The sequence below is a fragment of the Telopea speciosissima genome, chromosome 9, assembly GCF_018873765.1.
Source record: "Telopea speciosissima isolate NSW1024214 ecotype Mountain lineage chromosome 9, Tspe_v1, whole genome shotgun sequence".
Classification (NCBI taxonomy): Eukaryota; Viridiplantae; Streptophyta; class Magnoliopsida; order Proteales; family Proteaceae; genus Telopea; species Telopea speciosissima.
The window spans coordinates 35,238,017-35,252,536 of record NC_057924.1 but is presented as its reverse complement, the minus strand read 5'-3'; the positions used below and the strand labels follow the sequence as shown (position 1 = coordinate 35,252,536).

The following is a 14,520-nucleotide window of genomic DNA, read 5'->3' as shown; positions in this document are numbered from 1 at the left end:
TCCATGGCACCCGATCTACAATTTATACAAGTATTTGCAGTAGCTAAGTAGGGGCGCCTTAAAATGATAGGGGGAAGCTTGGCTATGGTGGCTGTATCCATATCAAGGACAAGGAAGTCCACAAGAAAGTACAACTCATCCACCTTCACTAAAACATCCTCTAGCAATACACGAAGTGTCTTGACTGAACGATCAGCCAACTAAAGGATGATCTCAGTGGGTTGTAAATCTCCTAAGCCAAATCTATCATATACCGAACCAGGTAAAATATTCACACTAGCTCCTAAATCAAGTAGTGCCCTACTAATGGAAAGATCTCCAATGATGCAAGAAATAAGAGGTGCACCTAGATCCTTAAGCTTAGGGGGTAGGTGGCTGGAAATTACAGAGCTAACCTGTTCAGTCAAATGGATGGTCTTAGGGATTTGAGTTCTCAACTTACACTTCTGGGTGCAGAGGTCTTTTAAAAATTTAGTGTAAGCAGGAACTTGCTTGAAAGCATCCAAAAGGGGAAGATTGATGCGAACTTGTTGGAATAAGTCAATCATCTCTTGCATCTTTGTGCTCTTTTTATCCAGAAAGGCTAGGGATGGTGTCTGAAGGGCTTGGGGAGTATGTGAGTGTAGCAGTTGTGTGTTTTGCTCGAGTCCACTTAATGCTTTTAGCATCTTCTCCTCAAAGGATTGATTCCATTGGGGTTGAGGATATGGTGGTTGTCCACCCCTATAAGCATTGGATTGAACATTAAATGGTGGCCAATATGGTGGGTTTGGAGGATTATTAGGTAATTAGTTTCTTCATGAAAATTTTGGGTGATTTTGCCATCCCGGGTTATAAGTATTGGAAAAAGGATCATTATCCGGTTTAGGAAAACTTTGAGCCACTTGTACCTATTCCTAAACAAACTCAGGGTAGTGTGCAGTCGAAGGGCAGTCCATCACATAATGACTAGGGCTAGCACATAAGGCACAAGCTTCAGTCTGATTAGATGGAGAAAAACTCATTGGGAAAGGGGACATAGAATTCTGTCCTACAGACATCAAATAATCCAATTTCTTGGATAGTATATCAACCTTAGGGGTCATCTCTACAATTGGATTGATCTCAAAGAGACCACCCTTCTTTGGTTGCCCTGTGTGTGGAATATTAGTTCGAGAGGCTGAAGCATCATGTTGGGAATTCTCACTAAGAGTTTCAAAAAGATCTCACGCTTCGGTCTCATTCTTGTGCATAAATGTTCCACCATAAGAGGAGTCCACCATCTGCCTATATCGGTCATGGAGACCATCATAAAAACACTGGACTAACTGTCATTTTGGGATAGCATGGTGGGAGCACTTTTGAAGTAATTCCTTAAGTCTTTCCCACACTTCATGAAATTGCTCGCCCTCTAATTGGGGAAAATTGGTAATAGCTCGCCTAAGGCTCTTAGTCCAACCAATGGGAAAGAATTTTTTCAAAAATTCCTGCTGCATCCTCGCTCATGTAAAAATCCTAACGGAGTCTAGGGAATGAAGCCAGTGTTTGGCTTTGTCCTTTAAAGAGAATGGGAACAGAAGCAACTTTAGGGCATCTTCAGAGAGGTTTTGGATTTTGATTGTAGAGCATACATCTAAGAATTCATTAAAATGTATTAAGGCTCCTCATTAGCAAGTCCATAATAGGATGGTAACATTTGTATGATGTTGGACTTGATCTCATATTGAGCGGCCTGAATGGCAGGCAACTGAATACAAGATGCAGGAGTATAGGCACTTGGAGTGAAGTGCTCACTCAGTAGCCGTCTTGGCTGATCCTCGTCACCCATTTTATTACTATCCTTAAATCTAGCCAAAGATTGCTCTATTTCTAGGTCAAGGGTAGTCAGGTTGGAGTGCAAAGAATGCCGACCATGCATAAAACAAACAACTAGTTGAACGTGCTAACTAATCAACAAAATTAAAACTAATAAAATAGAAAAGCAATTAATTTAAAATTAAACGAAAATACTTACTTGGTGATGCCAGTTGCACAAATCTACTGTCGCTTGAACGTGCCACTCCAGATGAACGATTGTAGAAGTACACTTATGATCTTAAAGGGATGGGGAAATAAAATTAAACCTAAACAATCCAATCTAATACTTGAAATAAAAATTACATAAGATAAACCCTAATTACATGAAATCTAGGAACTAAAACCAAAACTAGGAAGAGTAAACCAAAAGAACAATTTCTTCCTAGCTCTATCTACTAGGCTGCCTGTAAAAACAAAATGAACATTAGTTGGACTGAACTAAAATTAAACTAATGAAGAGATTAAAAAGAAAAATTATGAAATTAAACTAAAATAAAATAACAAAAAATAAGTAAATCAATCTTAGCAACCGTGCTTCAATTCCTCGGTAACAGTGCTAAAATTTGATCGTATAGTTAAGTGATTAAAAATAAATCCTAAAACTACAACTAGCAATATAGTGGTAAGAAAGGGATCGAACTACGGGGAACTGGAAGGCTGAATTAACTAAGATAATAAGATGGAACTGGTGGAATTTAAATCGCAATAAATCTGAATTAAGCTAAGAATAAAAGAAACAAAACTAAATTAACAAGGATATGAAATTATGGGAAGAAGGCTATCTTTAGGGTTCGAATTCCCAATGGAATTATTATTCAATTCTGATGCATGCTTCGGTTTATTACAACCACAGGTCTAATAACACCACAGAATGTAGGGTTTCTCCTAGGTATGGATTATCTTGACGAGTACTATCGTCCTTTGCTTAAGGTCTTGGTACGACTAGTTCGTTCAACTATAATCCATCATTGGTACAACCACATAAGAAAAGAATACTATTGCTCGAATGAAAGAATAATGAATCACAAAATCAAAATTCTTCAACTAAGTACATCAATTAAAAATCATCCAAGTAGGGATGGGGTCTCAACATCAAGCAATTAAGAATGCAAACCAGAATTTTAAACAACAACTACCATTGGTTCATCTACACCTAAATATAGAGAATACTTAGCCACTCATGGCGCTAAGAGACAGGGGGCAACAATGGTGATGACGATCTTCTATGGAACACAATGCACAAGTGAATGGTGATGCAATGTTGATAGAGGTAGCAGCTGTAGAGACGATGGTGTGGCAACTAACGATGGTGTTGATCTCTGCGCAATGATGTCCAAAAAAACTTGTGGAGGAGAAAGGAATTGGAAGACAAAAAATTCTCCAACGATGGAAGGGTCTGCTCCCCTTAAAAAGGAAATAATAATGGCAAAAGAAAAAAGAGAGCGTGAGAGATGGAGAGAAAATCGAGAGAAAGAGAGAGTTTGTGAGGGAAATGGGACAACGTCCAAGAGAGAAAGTGGCGATGGGATTTTTGGATTTTTAGGAGAGAGGGGAGAGAGCCGTGGGCAGCAATTAGGAAAGGAATGGGATTTAAGGAAAAGAGATAGGAGAAAGATCACGTGGAAGGAGTTTAAAAGGAATGGGAGAGAGATATGGTGGGAGAAATACTAATTAGGAAAGAGAAATTTTAGGAATGAGAGAAGAAATAGGAGAGATAAATAAAGAGAGATTTTAGGGAGAGGTTTTAGGAGATATAGGAGAATGTGGGCAGCACATGGCTTCTCTCTTCTCTTCAAACTCCAATTCCCCTTTTCGTCCCTACACTTAAAATTATTTCCTTTTTACATTTTTCTCCTTCAAAACTTCTAAAATTACATCTGGCCCACAAAATTAAGCTCAACTTTGCTTGCATCATCATCATACAAAATGACCAATATACCTCTGAGACCAAATTCGGTGGAGCTAGGTGGGGACCACCCCCTGAATTTGAAAATACAAGAGGTCTTCATTGGGCCGGGCTTGAGTAGCATTGAACTCCTCCAACTTGGTTTTCTCAATTTAGACTCCGAAAATGCCCTTGTCATCCAATGTTTCCAATATGCCAAAAATACCCATGTACCTTGAAAATACAGAAAAGTACCTGAATAGCTCCATTCTAAGCAGATAAAAATGCAGAATTAAATGGAATAATTTCACACATAAATGTGCTCATCTGCCGCGCAATGTGTGGCACTGCCTTGTGGGGCCACAGTCGTGGAGCTACCTTGCAGGGTCCCCCGTCATTTGCATATTCGAAGTTTGTGGGAGAGGGGGGGCACCCTTAGAGCTCCAATTTTCCAATTTTTTCCTTGTTTCCTTATTCCGGGGCCCTGCCCTAGCCCGATTTCTAGCCTTCGAGCCTCATCCTCCTGTCCGAAGTTCGGGCTATCCAATTCCGGCTTCCCCGACCACTTTCGCCCAAATCTTAGAAACCTCCCGTGGTGTAGCCACTCTGTCCGGCATTTGAGCCCCTAGTTTCCAAAACCTTGGAACTCCGTTATTTTGTCTGAGATCCTAAGATTCGACACTCGCAAATCGTTACTCTATCCGACGAAGGGATAAAGCCAGTCTTTTGCCTCCACCAATGCTGGGGGACATTGCACATCTTGCATAATTGCATTTGTTTAAAGCGTACAGGTATACATTTCCTCCGTTAACTTTTAATACCTGCACAATGTAGTCCTTTCAAATATTTTTGTGTAGTGTACAGTAGTTACTGTGACATAGTTTAATTTAACTAAATAGTTTATGCATCATTATTTAGCCATACATGTGGGTATAGGACATTCATAAAGGGAGAATATTCAAAAATCAGCATCTAGTAGAAAGACCGATTTATCTGGGCGAGGTGGGTGCCTAACACCTTCCCACTCTCATAACTTGACCACTTACCCCCAAATCTTTGAGAAGACCAACCAAAGTTTCATAGCCCTTCTAGGGCTACATCAATGGGTCCTAGGCCCTAATCCTAGGTGGCGATTCCATTTTTGTAATTATTGTATGAACCCCATCCTCCTGATAATCATTATCGCTGAGAAGATGCATTCCTTCTCTCTCCAACAAGAAAAGTGACAACCCCCTTCCGCACGATGCGCCAAAAGTAACGAATCCTCACACAAGTCCTATATCGTCCCTCTCATCGGTAGAGAGTGATCAAGTGGGTCGGATTAGGAATGTCATTCCCACAAACGGCACCAATTTATTTTGTCAAGAAACCTTTGGTGGGTCCTCCGAAGGGTAGGACCTGCACAACGTGACAAATAGACAAGGGAGATGAATGTCAGTGGGCCCCCGATGGGGGACTCTTCGATGCCTAAGTTAGGTCTCTCTAGCAAATAAATGATTCAAGAGTGTAATCCCCCTACATGGGGTGTTTCCTTCCACTTTAAAGGGTTGAGTCCCTTCTTGGCCGCATGGTAATCGTAGAGGTCTTGATTTGACCAATGGTTGAGCCCCCCTTGTTGTCAGGAGGTGGAGTGCTCTTTTCATGGAGATATGGAGAGTCCCTATCTGATAAGGCCTCCCGCTTGCCTGGCAGCCAGCAGCATTTAATGCTCATTAATGTTATAGAGGAGTAAATAGTGATTTCCTTTGTTGGATAACCATACTTAGAGGTTGATGATGTGCCAAAGCCTCTGTTGCATAAACACACTTAGTGGGTGGCGACGTGCTAAGGCCTTGACTTCAATAACCATACTTAGTGGGTAATGAGGCGCTTGAGTAGGTAGACTGGCTTTAAGCAGGCTAGCTGACCTAGTAGATGCGTTAACTTCTTCTCTCTTCTTTGAGCGGATATTTTAACCTTATGGGCGGACCTTGTGCGGGCATGGTTTACCCGATTTGTTCACTTGGACTCTTGTTGATGCCATGTGTCATACCCTTTATTGGCTGACCAATATATGGTATAACAATTATTTTAAGAGAATCTTCGAATCCCAACATCTAGCACAAAGACCGGCTCATCTAGATAGAGCGGGGTGCATAAAACCTTCCCATCTTTATAACATGACCTCTTACCCATTCTCTTTCCAGGTCATGTGGAATCAATCGTAACTCTATCCTTTGACTAGTGAAATATACTCCTTTTTTATTTATCTTCTAATTTGATCTTTAAAGTAAAGCAAGATAGAAATAAAATGTTCAAATAAGAAGACACAAGATTTATAGTGGTTCGGCTAACCTGGCCTACATCCACTCCTCTGAACCATGAGAGAAATTCACTAGTATCTTCCTTTCAATACAATAGGTGGGAAGAACACATTTACAATCTTTTTCACAGAATGAGAAGATCCTAAATCTTTTCACAGGATAAGAGAATTCTAACTCTTTTTACCAAGATAAGAGAATCCTAACTCTTTTTATCAGGATAAGAGATTTTTATTAATCTCTTAAGTCTTTGTACTAATCTAAGTACAGTCTAAATTAATATACCAATGTTTTCTCAAATCAAAAGCATAAACAGTAAATATAATGAGAAAAGATAAGGTTTACCTAGGCAAGGAGTGTGACATGTACTCCTTGCAAGTGATGAATGATATGTATATGAATGTAGACGAACTTGACCTTCTTTATAATATCTCTTGACAAGAAATGCATGTGAAGGCCTGAGAATTGAAGTCACTCTTGAATGGACTTGTGGGAGATCACTAGACTTCAATGTAGAAGAGTTTTGAAATAACTTTTCACCTTTCATAAATGTAGTATTTTGGACTGTAATGGATAGGTGAAAAGATCTGACATGTTCTCTATTTATTGGTTCATTAAAGGCTCTAAAAGTATGTGCAAAATGTGCTCTAACGGATCTATTCTTGGTCCATGCAAGTGATGAATGATATGTATATGAATGCAGACAAACTTGACCTTCTTTATAATATCTCTTGATAAGAAATGCATGTGAAGGCCTGAGAATTGAAATCACTCTTGAATGGACTTGTGGGAGATCACTAGACTTCAATGTAGAAGAGTTTTGAAATAACTTTTCACCTTTCATAAATGTAGTATTTTGGATTGTAATGGATAGGTTAAAAGATCTGACATATTCTCTATTTATAGGTTCATTAAAGGCTCTAAAAACATGTGCAAAATATGCTCTAACAGATCTATTCTTCGTCCATCCGGTCGACCGGAAGAATGATCCGGTCGACTGGATAATATAATCGTTGGAGAAATATAGCCGTTAAAGAGTCATTAGAGCAGTATTTTGTCCTGCCAATCGATCATCGATCAACCGATTGTCCGACCGGTTGGTGTTGGGGGACCGGTTAAGGAATCGATTGCTCACTTTGACCAAGTGGTCGATTTGAGCTTTGCAGCCGGTCGACCAGTTGTCCAATCGTTTGGATTTTTAGAGCATTTTGACAGCCTATCTCCGACGGTCTTCGATCCAATCTTTTTCCCAACTTATGCTAAGGACTTCTAAGGTCTTTAAGTCACTTCCTAGAGTCTCTGCATGATGCCAATGTGATTTTATTAATATGCAATTACAAATATGCGAGTGTGTGTCTATGTATGTGCACTCGAATATCTTCATATGGAAAGAAGCTTTAATTTGATTTCTTCAATCTTCAAATGATCTCTTCTGTAATATCTTCTTTGCTTGAGAGTTCAGGTCTTCAAAGTCTTGATCTTCTTTGTGCTTTATGTCTTTTCATTCTTGGCTTGATCTTCTTTATTTCATCATCAAATCTGTTGGCATATTAATATACAGTGGCTTGTGCCAACTTGTTTGTTATCATCAAAACAATCATAGAGGGAGGGAAGCGTATTCCCAACATCCTTTCCCTTTATGAGGACCTCAGTTTTTCCTACTTTGTTTTTTAAAGGATCCATGTAGCCAACCCCATTTAGTTGGGATAAGGTTGGGTTGTTGTTGTTGTTGTTGTTATTGTGCTGCTCATTCAAAAGAAGGGAAAGAATGTTTGCATGTTCTTATAAATTTTCATGTTATATTTACTTTTCCTTTCTCCCTTTTTCTTTTTGTTCTCTTGGAATTAGCTTGGTCTATCTTTTCTATATGGTAATTCTCTCACCTAACCTGCTATTTTCCGCCTCCCAAAGCAGGATTTAGATCTGTTATACCAAAGATGAGGGCTGCCTCAAACTCATAAACCTATCTAACTCAACTAAGGCTAATATCATTTGATTTTGTGATTTTGTTTCATTGGAAACAAATGATGTAACACCCACACCCTACGTAGACCTACCTTGCACCATTGGTGAGTGATCCAAACCATGAGTTCCAACCAATTGAGGGAAGACCTTAACCTACCTTGACAGCCCCTATGTGTCTTAGGGTGGGAACATAACCGAGGGTGAAGCCCACGGCCTTACTTGGCCTGAAATGGGATCACTGGCTAACAATGTGGCCAATATTAAACTTTACAGCTGTATCAGCCGCCTAGGGGAGCGGCAGATCCCCATCTGCCTCCTAGCCTTTAAATGCTTTAAAACAACATCTGTGCTGTGGGATCCACTTGGCCTTGATGTAAACCTAATCTGTGGTAACCTTAGATGTTGTGGGACACTCTCATGCCCTCTCATAATTTGTTTACATGGCCAAAATGTAAAAAAAAAAAAAAAAAAAACACTTTTAAGTTGGGGTTTCCATAGACCAACCAAACAGGCCTCCTCTAAAAACCCATTTCTCTCAACCTCACTACCAAATTAGTGGGAAGGACTTGAAAATGGAGAAAAAGGGGGGAGGAGGGGAGTGCAGGTGGTTCACTTCCTCTTGCCTTACATCACCAAGGTTTGCTTAGTTCTTCCTCTTTCTTTCAATTCCTCCATTAATAGTTATTGATTTGGGGATTTTGGGGGGGGGGGGGATTTGATTGGGAATCCTAGTATACCTCTGTAGTTAACCTAATTAGTGTTCTATTTGGAGTTCTAAACTCCATTCTACCCTCTCCAGCTCAAGGTATGCAAAACCCCATAAACCATTGATGGTTCTTGATTAAATTGGGTTTCCAAACATTGAAACCATTTCCAAATCCCTCCCCATCAATTGGAAGTGTTCTCTGAGTGTAATAGACTCAATGGAAGGTGTAGGGATTGATTCCCGAGCTGCCTTGATGCTTGGGATGACCTACAACCAAGCCAAGCTAAAAATACATCAAATCTGGCTTCGGGCGGTAGATCACCATTAGTCACCCCATCTGCTGCCCCTGCCCATTTTGTGCACTGCTGCACCTAAAGCATGCCCTTTGTGCCCTTATTCATCTCTAGCCCTTTTGGGCCAAACCAATAGTTAAATGAAGGACATTTTTGGGGTATTTTCTTGGGGTATTTATAATTAATTCACTCTTGTACAGTTTATTACTTAGGACAAACTGAAACCCCCGATGAGGTCGTACAGGTACCCTTTGGAATCAAATTGCAGAATTGATTCACCAAGTCTAATAGACTAGGTAAGTGGATTAAATTAATTTAATTTAAGGAGTGTTTCTGAATCTTTTAGTCTTATGTGCCACATTCATGCATTGTTGTTGATTGAATGCTTTACTATGCATGTCTAGGCAGTTTAACTAAATAGCCATTATGCTGGCTTGATACAGACTGGTCTGATAATGGAACTGATTTTTTTTAAGTTGGATATATACAGATTACATTTCATTCGATTGGGTTCAAATTCATGATTTTTAGCATAAAACTGGATCAAAAACATTTCATTCAATTCGATTCAAATTCACGATTTGTAGCATAAAACTGGATCAAAAACATTTCATTCAATTCAGTTTAAATTCACGATTTTTAGCATAAAACTGGATCAAAATGAACAACTAAAATTTCAATCTTCAAAACCAAAACCCAACCAAAAAATTTCGTTGGATTCTGTTCGGTTTAAAACCAATAATGAGAGACCCACATTTTGTGACATGTGCCAATAAAAAACTGGCATGTAGAGAATTAGAATATTCTCTTTTTTTGTACATCAATAGTGAGCGTCAAGGCTCACAAGCAGGGGGTTCCAGTTGAATTTTTATCCGCTGCTGTGCATGTACAGCAGCGCTGCTGTGTCGTGCTGCTGCTGCGCCGCACAATGGCACATCAGCGGATAAAGGTTCAGCTTGGTGTGCCAAACGCTAGTTCGTTGATCCTTTTGGCATTTTTGCACGCCTCTAGCGCGGATTCTTTCTCTTCCTCGCACGCACGCGGGATCGCGTCTTCTGCTGAAACATTACGCCAGTAATGGAAGACTCTGGCGGCGTTGATGGGGGAGTAAGAACTGCTCGGCTTCTCTCTCGTGAGAGCGTCAAGGCACTCGTCGATTCTGTTGAAGCTTTTCTCTTCGATTGCGATGGTTAGAAAGCATATTTTAACAGTCTATGTTTTTCAATTTCCGGTCACAGATTTTGGTATTTAATTGTCGATTTCATTATAAATCATAATCAGGTGTCATTTGGAAGGGTGATAAGCTCATCGATGGCGTCGCGCAGACATTAGAGATGCTTCGATCCATGGTATTTCATTCTCTTTCTTGTCCCCTCTATGTTCTTCATAAAAATCTGTTTCCTGTTGAATAAGCTAATTTTCAGCTGATCTTCGAATCTATTGCTACGATTGTTGAATTCTGCAGGGGAAGAAGCTGGTATTTGTGACGAACAACGCAACCAAGTCTAGAAAACAATATTCAAAGAAGTTCCATTCGCTGGGACTTGCAGTAAGCGAGGTCTGCTTTAGTAGTGAGAGAATGTAAATTGTTTCAATCGCATTGCCTCCTCTCTATATATCCCCGGTGTTTGACCTTTGAATTTATTGCTATTTATTGCTAGGATGAAATTTTTTCGTCGTCCTATGCGGCTGCTATGTTCTTGAAAACCAATAATTTCCCTCCAGAGAAAAAGGTGAGGCCTGCTCTCACCTTTTCCTGTTTCATTGCAGAAGGGTTTTCATCTGTCCACTTAATAGTTTGTTGCTTTTTGCGAATCCATTTCAGAATTTGAAATATTAGCAGAAATTTTATTCTTATACGTGGTAAGGGACTGATCAATTTCTGCATTGACTTGAAGCTGGTGATGATGTGGGTTGTAGATGACTCTGCGTTTTTCCTGCTTGTTTTGAGCTAAATTCCTTCTGTGCCTTTGCAGGTTTATGTGATAGGTGAGGAAGGCTTATTGGAAGAGCTGGAGCTTGCTGGTTTTACTGTTCTTGGTGGCCCTGTAAGGCTTTGCTCTACATAGGAGTATACCACTGAATGATTAGCGACCTTTGGCTATCATTTTACTTGTATATTTCATTCTCTTTTTGTTCCCCTAAAAACAAATTTTTAGCGACTTCAGAACAACATTTGAGAGAGAGAGAGTCGAGGTTAATTTGCTTTTTCTCCTATTTCTCTTCCTCTTCCCACAATGCAAAACCAGTTGAACATGCTAACCAAAAACACTGAAAGAACATAAAATGTACTCAAGTAAACCCTAGATGATTCACCTTATATGATTCTTCCCATTGTTACCCAACTCAACCGTAAAGGAAAGGACATGTCATAGCAAATTCATGTGTAATAATTGAGGCCCTGAGATGTTGAAACTCCATTTCCCCCAACTTTCATTTAAAATATGAAAGGATTGAATAAATAGCCCTAAGTTTTAGAACCACAAAACCATCTACCATTTTGTTAATCAATACAAAGTTACTTTTAAAAACCATCAGCCTCATCCATTTCTGCAGATTGATCAATTGATACCAATCAAACGATGTCTTTTTCATTTTGTAAAACCTCCTTCCAACATTAGAAAGAAAGAGAGTGTGGAAGGAGGGCTATCGGGGATGGAGGCATGAAAGTTTTATAGTCTTTGTAAATGTGAGTTGCAAACAGAAAACAGATCCGTCCTAAACTAGCATAATGGACCATGCCCTTGGGCAGCCCCAAAGTAGTTGGATTGAAACTTCTTGCTGGAGTTATTGTATTGGCCTTTCTTAGCTGAAAGAAAACAAACCCTATGACTAAGGTTTTTCCTCTTTGGGTTTTCAAAATTCAAGAGACCCAACTGCACTCAATTCTTGATTTGGTCAAATGTGCTCATCTGGATCCTGATTTTGCATTCAGATTTTATATACTGCATTGATCTGTTTGGAAGCTTGAATTTCATATAGTTAGATAGTTTCAAATTTGTGTTTTCATTAGATTGGAGATATATCCTACTGCAGGAGGATGGGAACAAGAGAGTAGTGCTGGAGTCCAACTTCCTATTTGAACATGATAAGAGTGTAATGTATCATTAAAACCATCTCCTTTCAATCATTTTACTTATGGGCATCTGGAATCATGTGGGATGAAATCACTCTGTAGCATTAACTTGCAAGGTGTATCATCCAAAATGGAATCATACAAGTGATTTCCATTTTAGGATTTGAAAAAATGAATCTATTTCTACTTCTTATACTATTTAATCTGTGACTGAAATCATGCATTCAAATGTGTAAAAAAAAAATTGAATGATTTCACTCCATGTGGTTTCTAAATGCACCCTCAGTATATCTTCTCAATAATAATATAGCAGTTTCTTTTCCCAGGTTGGAGCGGTTGTAGTTGGACTTGACCACTATATCAACTATTACAAGCTTATGTAAGATTTTTTATTTTATTGTTCCTTTCCTCCCATCTTAGTTTAGGTGGCAATCTTCGGAGCAACATATCAAGGATTAAAGAATCCTCCCACTAGCACAGGAAGTAAACTCCGACATGGGTCAAGTGGCTCTCTGTTGAGGGCACAAAAGGGTGGTCTGAAACATTGTTTGGCTGGGTGTTGTAGTAAGAAATGAACTTGATAAGATGAGCCTAACCTTCTAATCTTAGGTCCTCCCATAAGAGTCTGGTCAGGAGAAGGATGTGAATTTAATTTCCACCCAGATTCACAGCTTCAACAATTGCTTCCAACAGCTTCTATGTGCTTCAGCGTTCTCTTGTAGCTGCAAAACACAGCCTTTCTGTTTTTGTCAAACAAACTCAAAATGCAAAAACTAAGGAGACGTTGTACTCAAATGGATTGACTTGCTAACTTCATAATGGAAATTTTAGTGTGTAGTCTGGAATACATGAGGTATTAGAGGGAAGGATTCCCCAACTGAGCATCCAGAAGGCTATATACCATGGCAATCTTCTTGAAACATCATTAGAAACCCTGAAGGAAGAAATATACATGCATAAATATGGGGAATTAACACAAAAATCTGAATTTCAACAGTATACCAGACAATATAGGCATTTGTTCCCTGTAAACCTATCTTGAGAAGACGCAGCAACATTTCCGTATATATAGTAGTAACCATTTGAGCTGGCAGGTATGGAACCTTGTGCATCCGTGAGAATCCTGGTTGCCTTTTCATTGCTACCAATTGTGACGCAGTGGGCCACATGACTAATTTGCAAGAATGGCCAGGTATTTCATAACTATGAACATTTCCTCAAATGAAATTCAGCTTTTTGAGCACTTTAGATGAAAATTTCAGATGTAAAATAGTTTTCAGTTTGAGTTTCAGGTGCTGGATGTATGGTTGGTGCAGTGCATGGATCAACTCAAAAGGAACCTATTGTTGTTGGAAAACCATCAACGTTTATGATGAACTTTCTACTAAAGAAGTATGCAGACCGGTCTAATGTTTTTTTTCCTTTTTGTGCATGTTGTGTAGGTGTGTTTTCTTTTTTAAGGGGGGGTTTGGGTGCATAACAGAGAAAATTATGGACTTGAATGCGTCATCTATGAATAGACCTGTCTACCATACTGAAATATGATTTTGATCTCATTATTCAGGGCCATTTATTTAATGGAAACTTTTTGGATAATCACATCTGAAATTGAGATCATAAGGTTTTAAATTGATGAGTTCGTTGAGCATGTAGTATGGAGTGTAGCCAAGTAAAAACTATTGACGATGATAGGCCTTGATCCCTTGTATAACATTACTATATACATTAGGAAAAGGATAAATCCAATCTTTTTCTTTTGATTAACTGTGGGCAGATGTAGTTTTGAATAAAATTTTTATACTCAGGACAGAAAAATGTCCCTCAAATGGAATATTTCCTTAGAATAGCAAAATGTCTTATGGAATTTATCATTTCCTATATTTAAAATAAAGGAAAAAGATCTCTACTTGGTGGTGTTTTCTGCGTCCTCTCACAGGGCACCATGAGATGACGCCTCTGCCTCCTTGGCCCAGACACTTGTGTAGAGACCATGCGACCAAGTTGAGATCTCTTGCCCTTAAAATAATGATGTCATGGGATTGATTATATAATTTAAAGAATAGATCATTTACTATGTCAAATTCTGCGTTTCAGATTCCAAATCCCTACCTCCAAAATGTGCATGGTGGGTGATAGACTAGACACTGATATTTTATTTGGACAAAATGCTGGCTGCAAGACCCTCCTTGTTCTTACTGGTACAGTCATGTCCTATATTGCTACTTGTGTATTTATTTTCCTTCTTTGAGGAATTCCAAAAAATTATGGAGAAAACTCATGATATATTGACTCATGATGTTCTTGAAAATTTTCATCATTTGCAGGTGTGACTACTCTACCTGTCCTTGAAGATCCTACAAACAACATTCAGCCAGATTATTACACAGGCAAACTATCTGACTTTCCTGAACTATTGGGACCATGATTGCAACATTTGTCCATTATTTTTGTTAAGATCT

At 39.0% G+C, this 14,520-nt stretch overlaps 1 protein-coding gene across 1 annotated transcript; it reads left to right on the top strand.

The window, feature by feature from the left end:
• Positions 1–9,952: 9,952 nt before the first annotated feature.
• Positions 9,953–14,520, top strand: LOC122639420 (phosphoglycolate phosphatase 2-like). The gene is made up of 11 exons (XM_043832274.1): positions 9,953–10,174; positions 10,267–10,334; positions 10,451–10,543; positions 10,647–10,718; positions 10,962–11,033; positions 12,022–12,081; positions 12,388–12,440; positions 13,156–13,253; positions 13,354–13,453; positions 14,156–14,259; positions 14,386–14,520. Exons 1-11 carry the CDS (start codon positions 10,063–10,065, stop codon positions 14,484–14,486), a joined length of 933 nt encoding a protein of 310 aa, XP_043688209.1. The 5' UTR covers positions 9,953–10,062; the 3' UTR covers positions 14,487–14,520.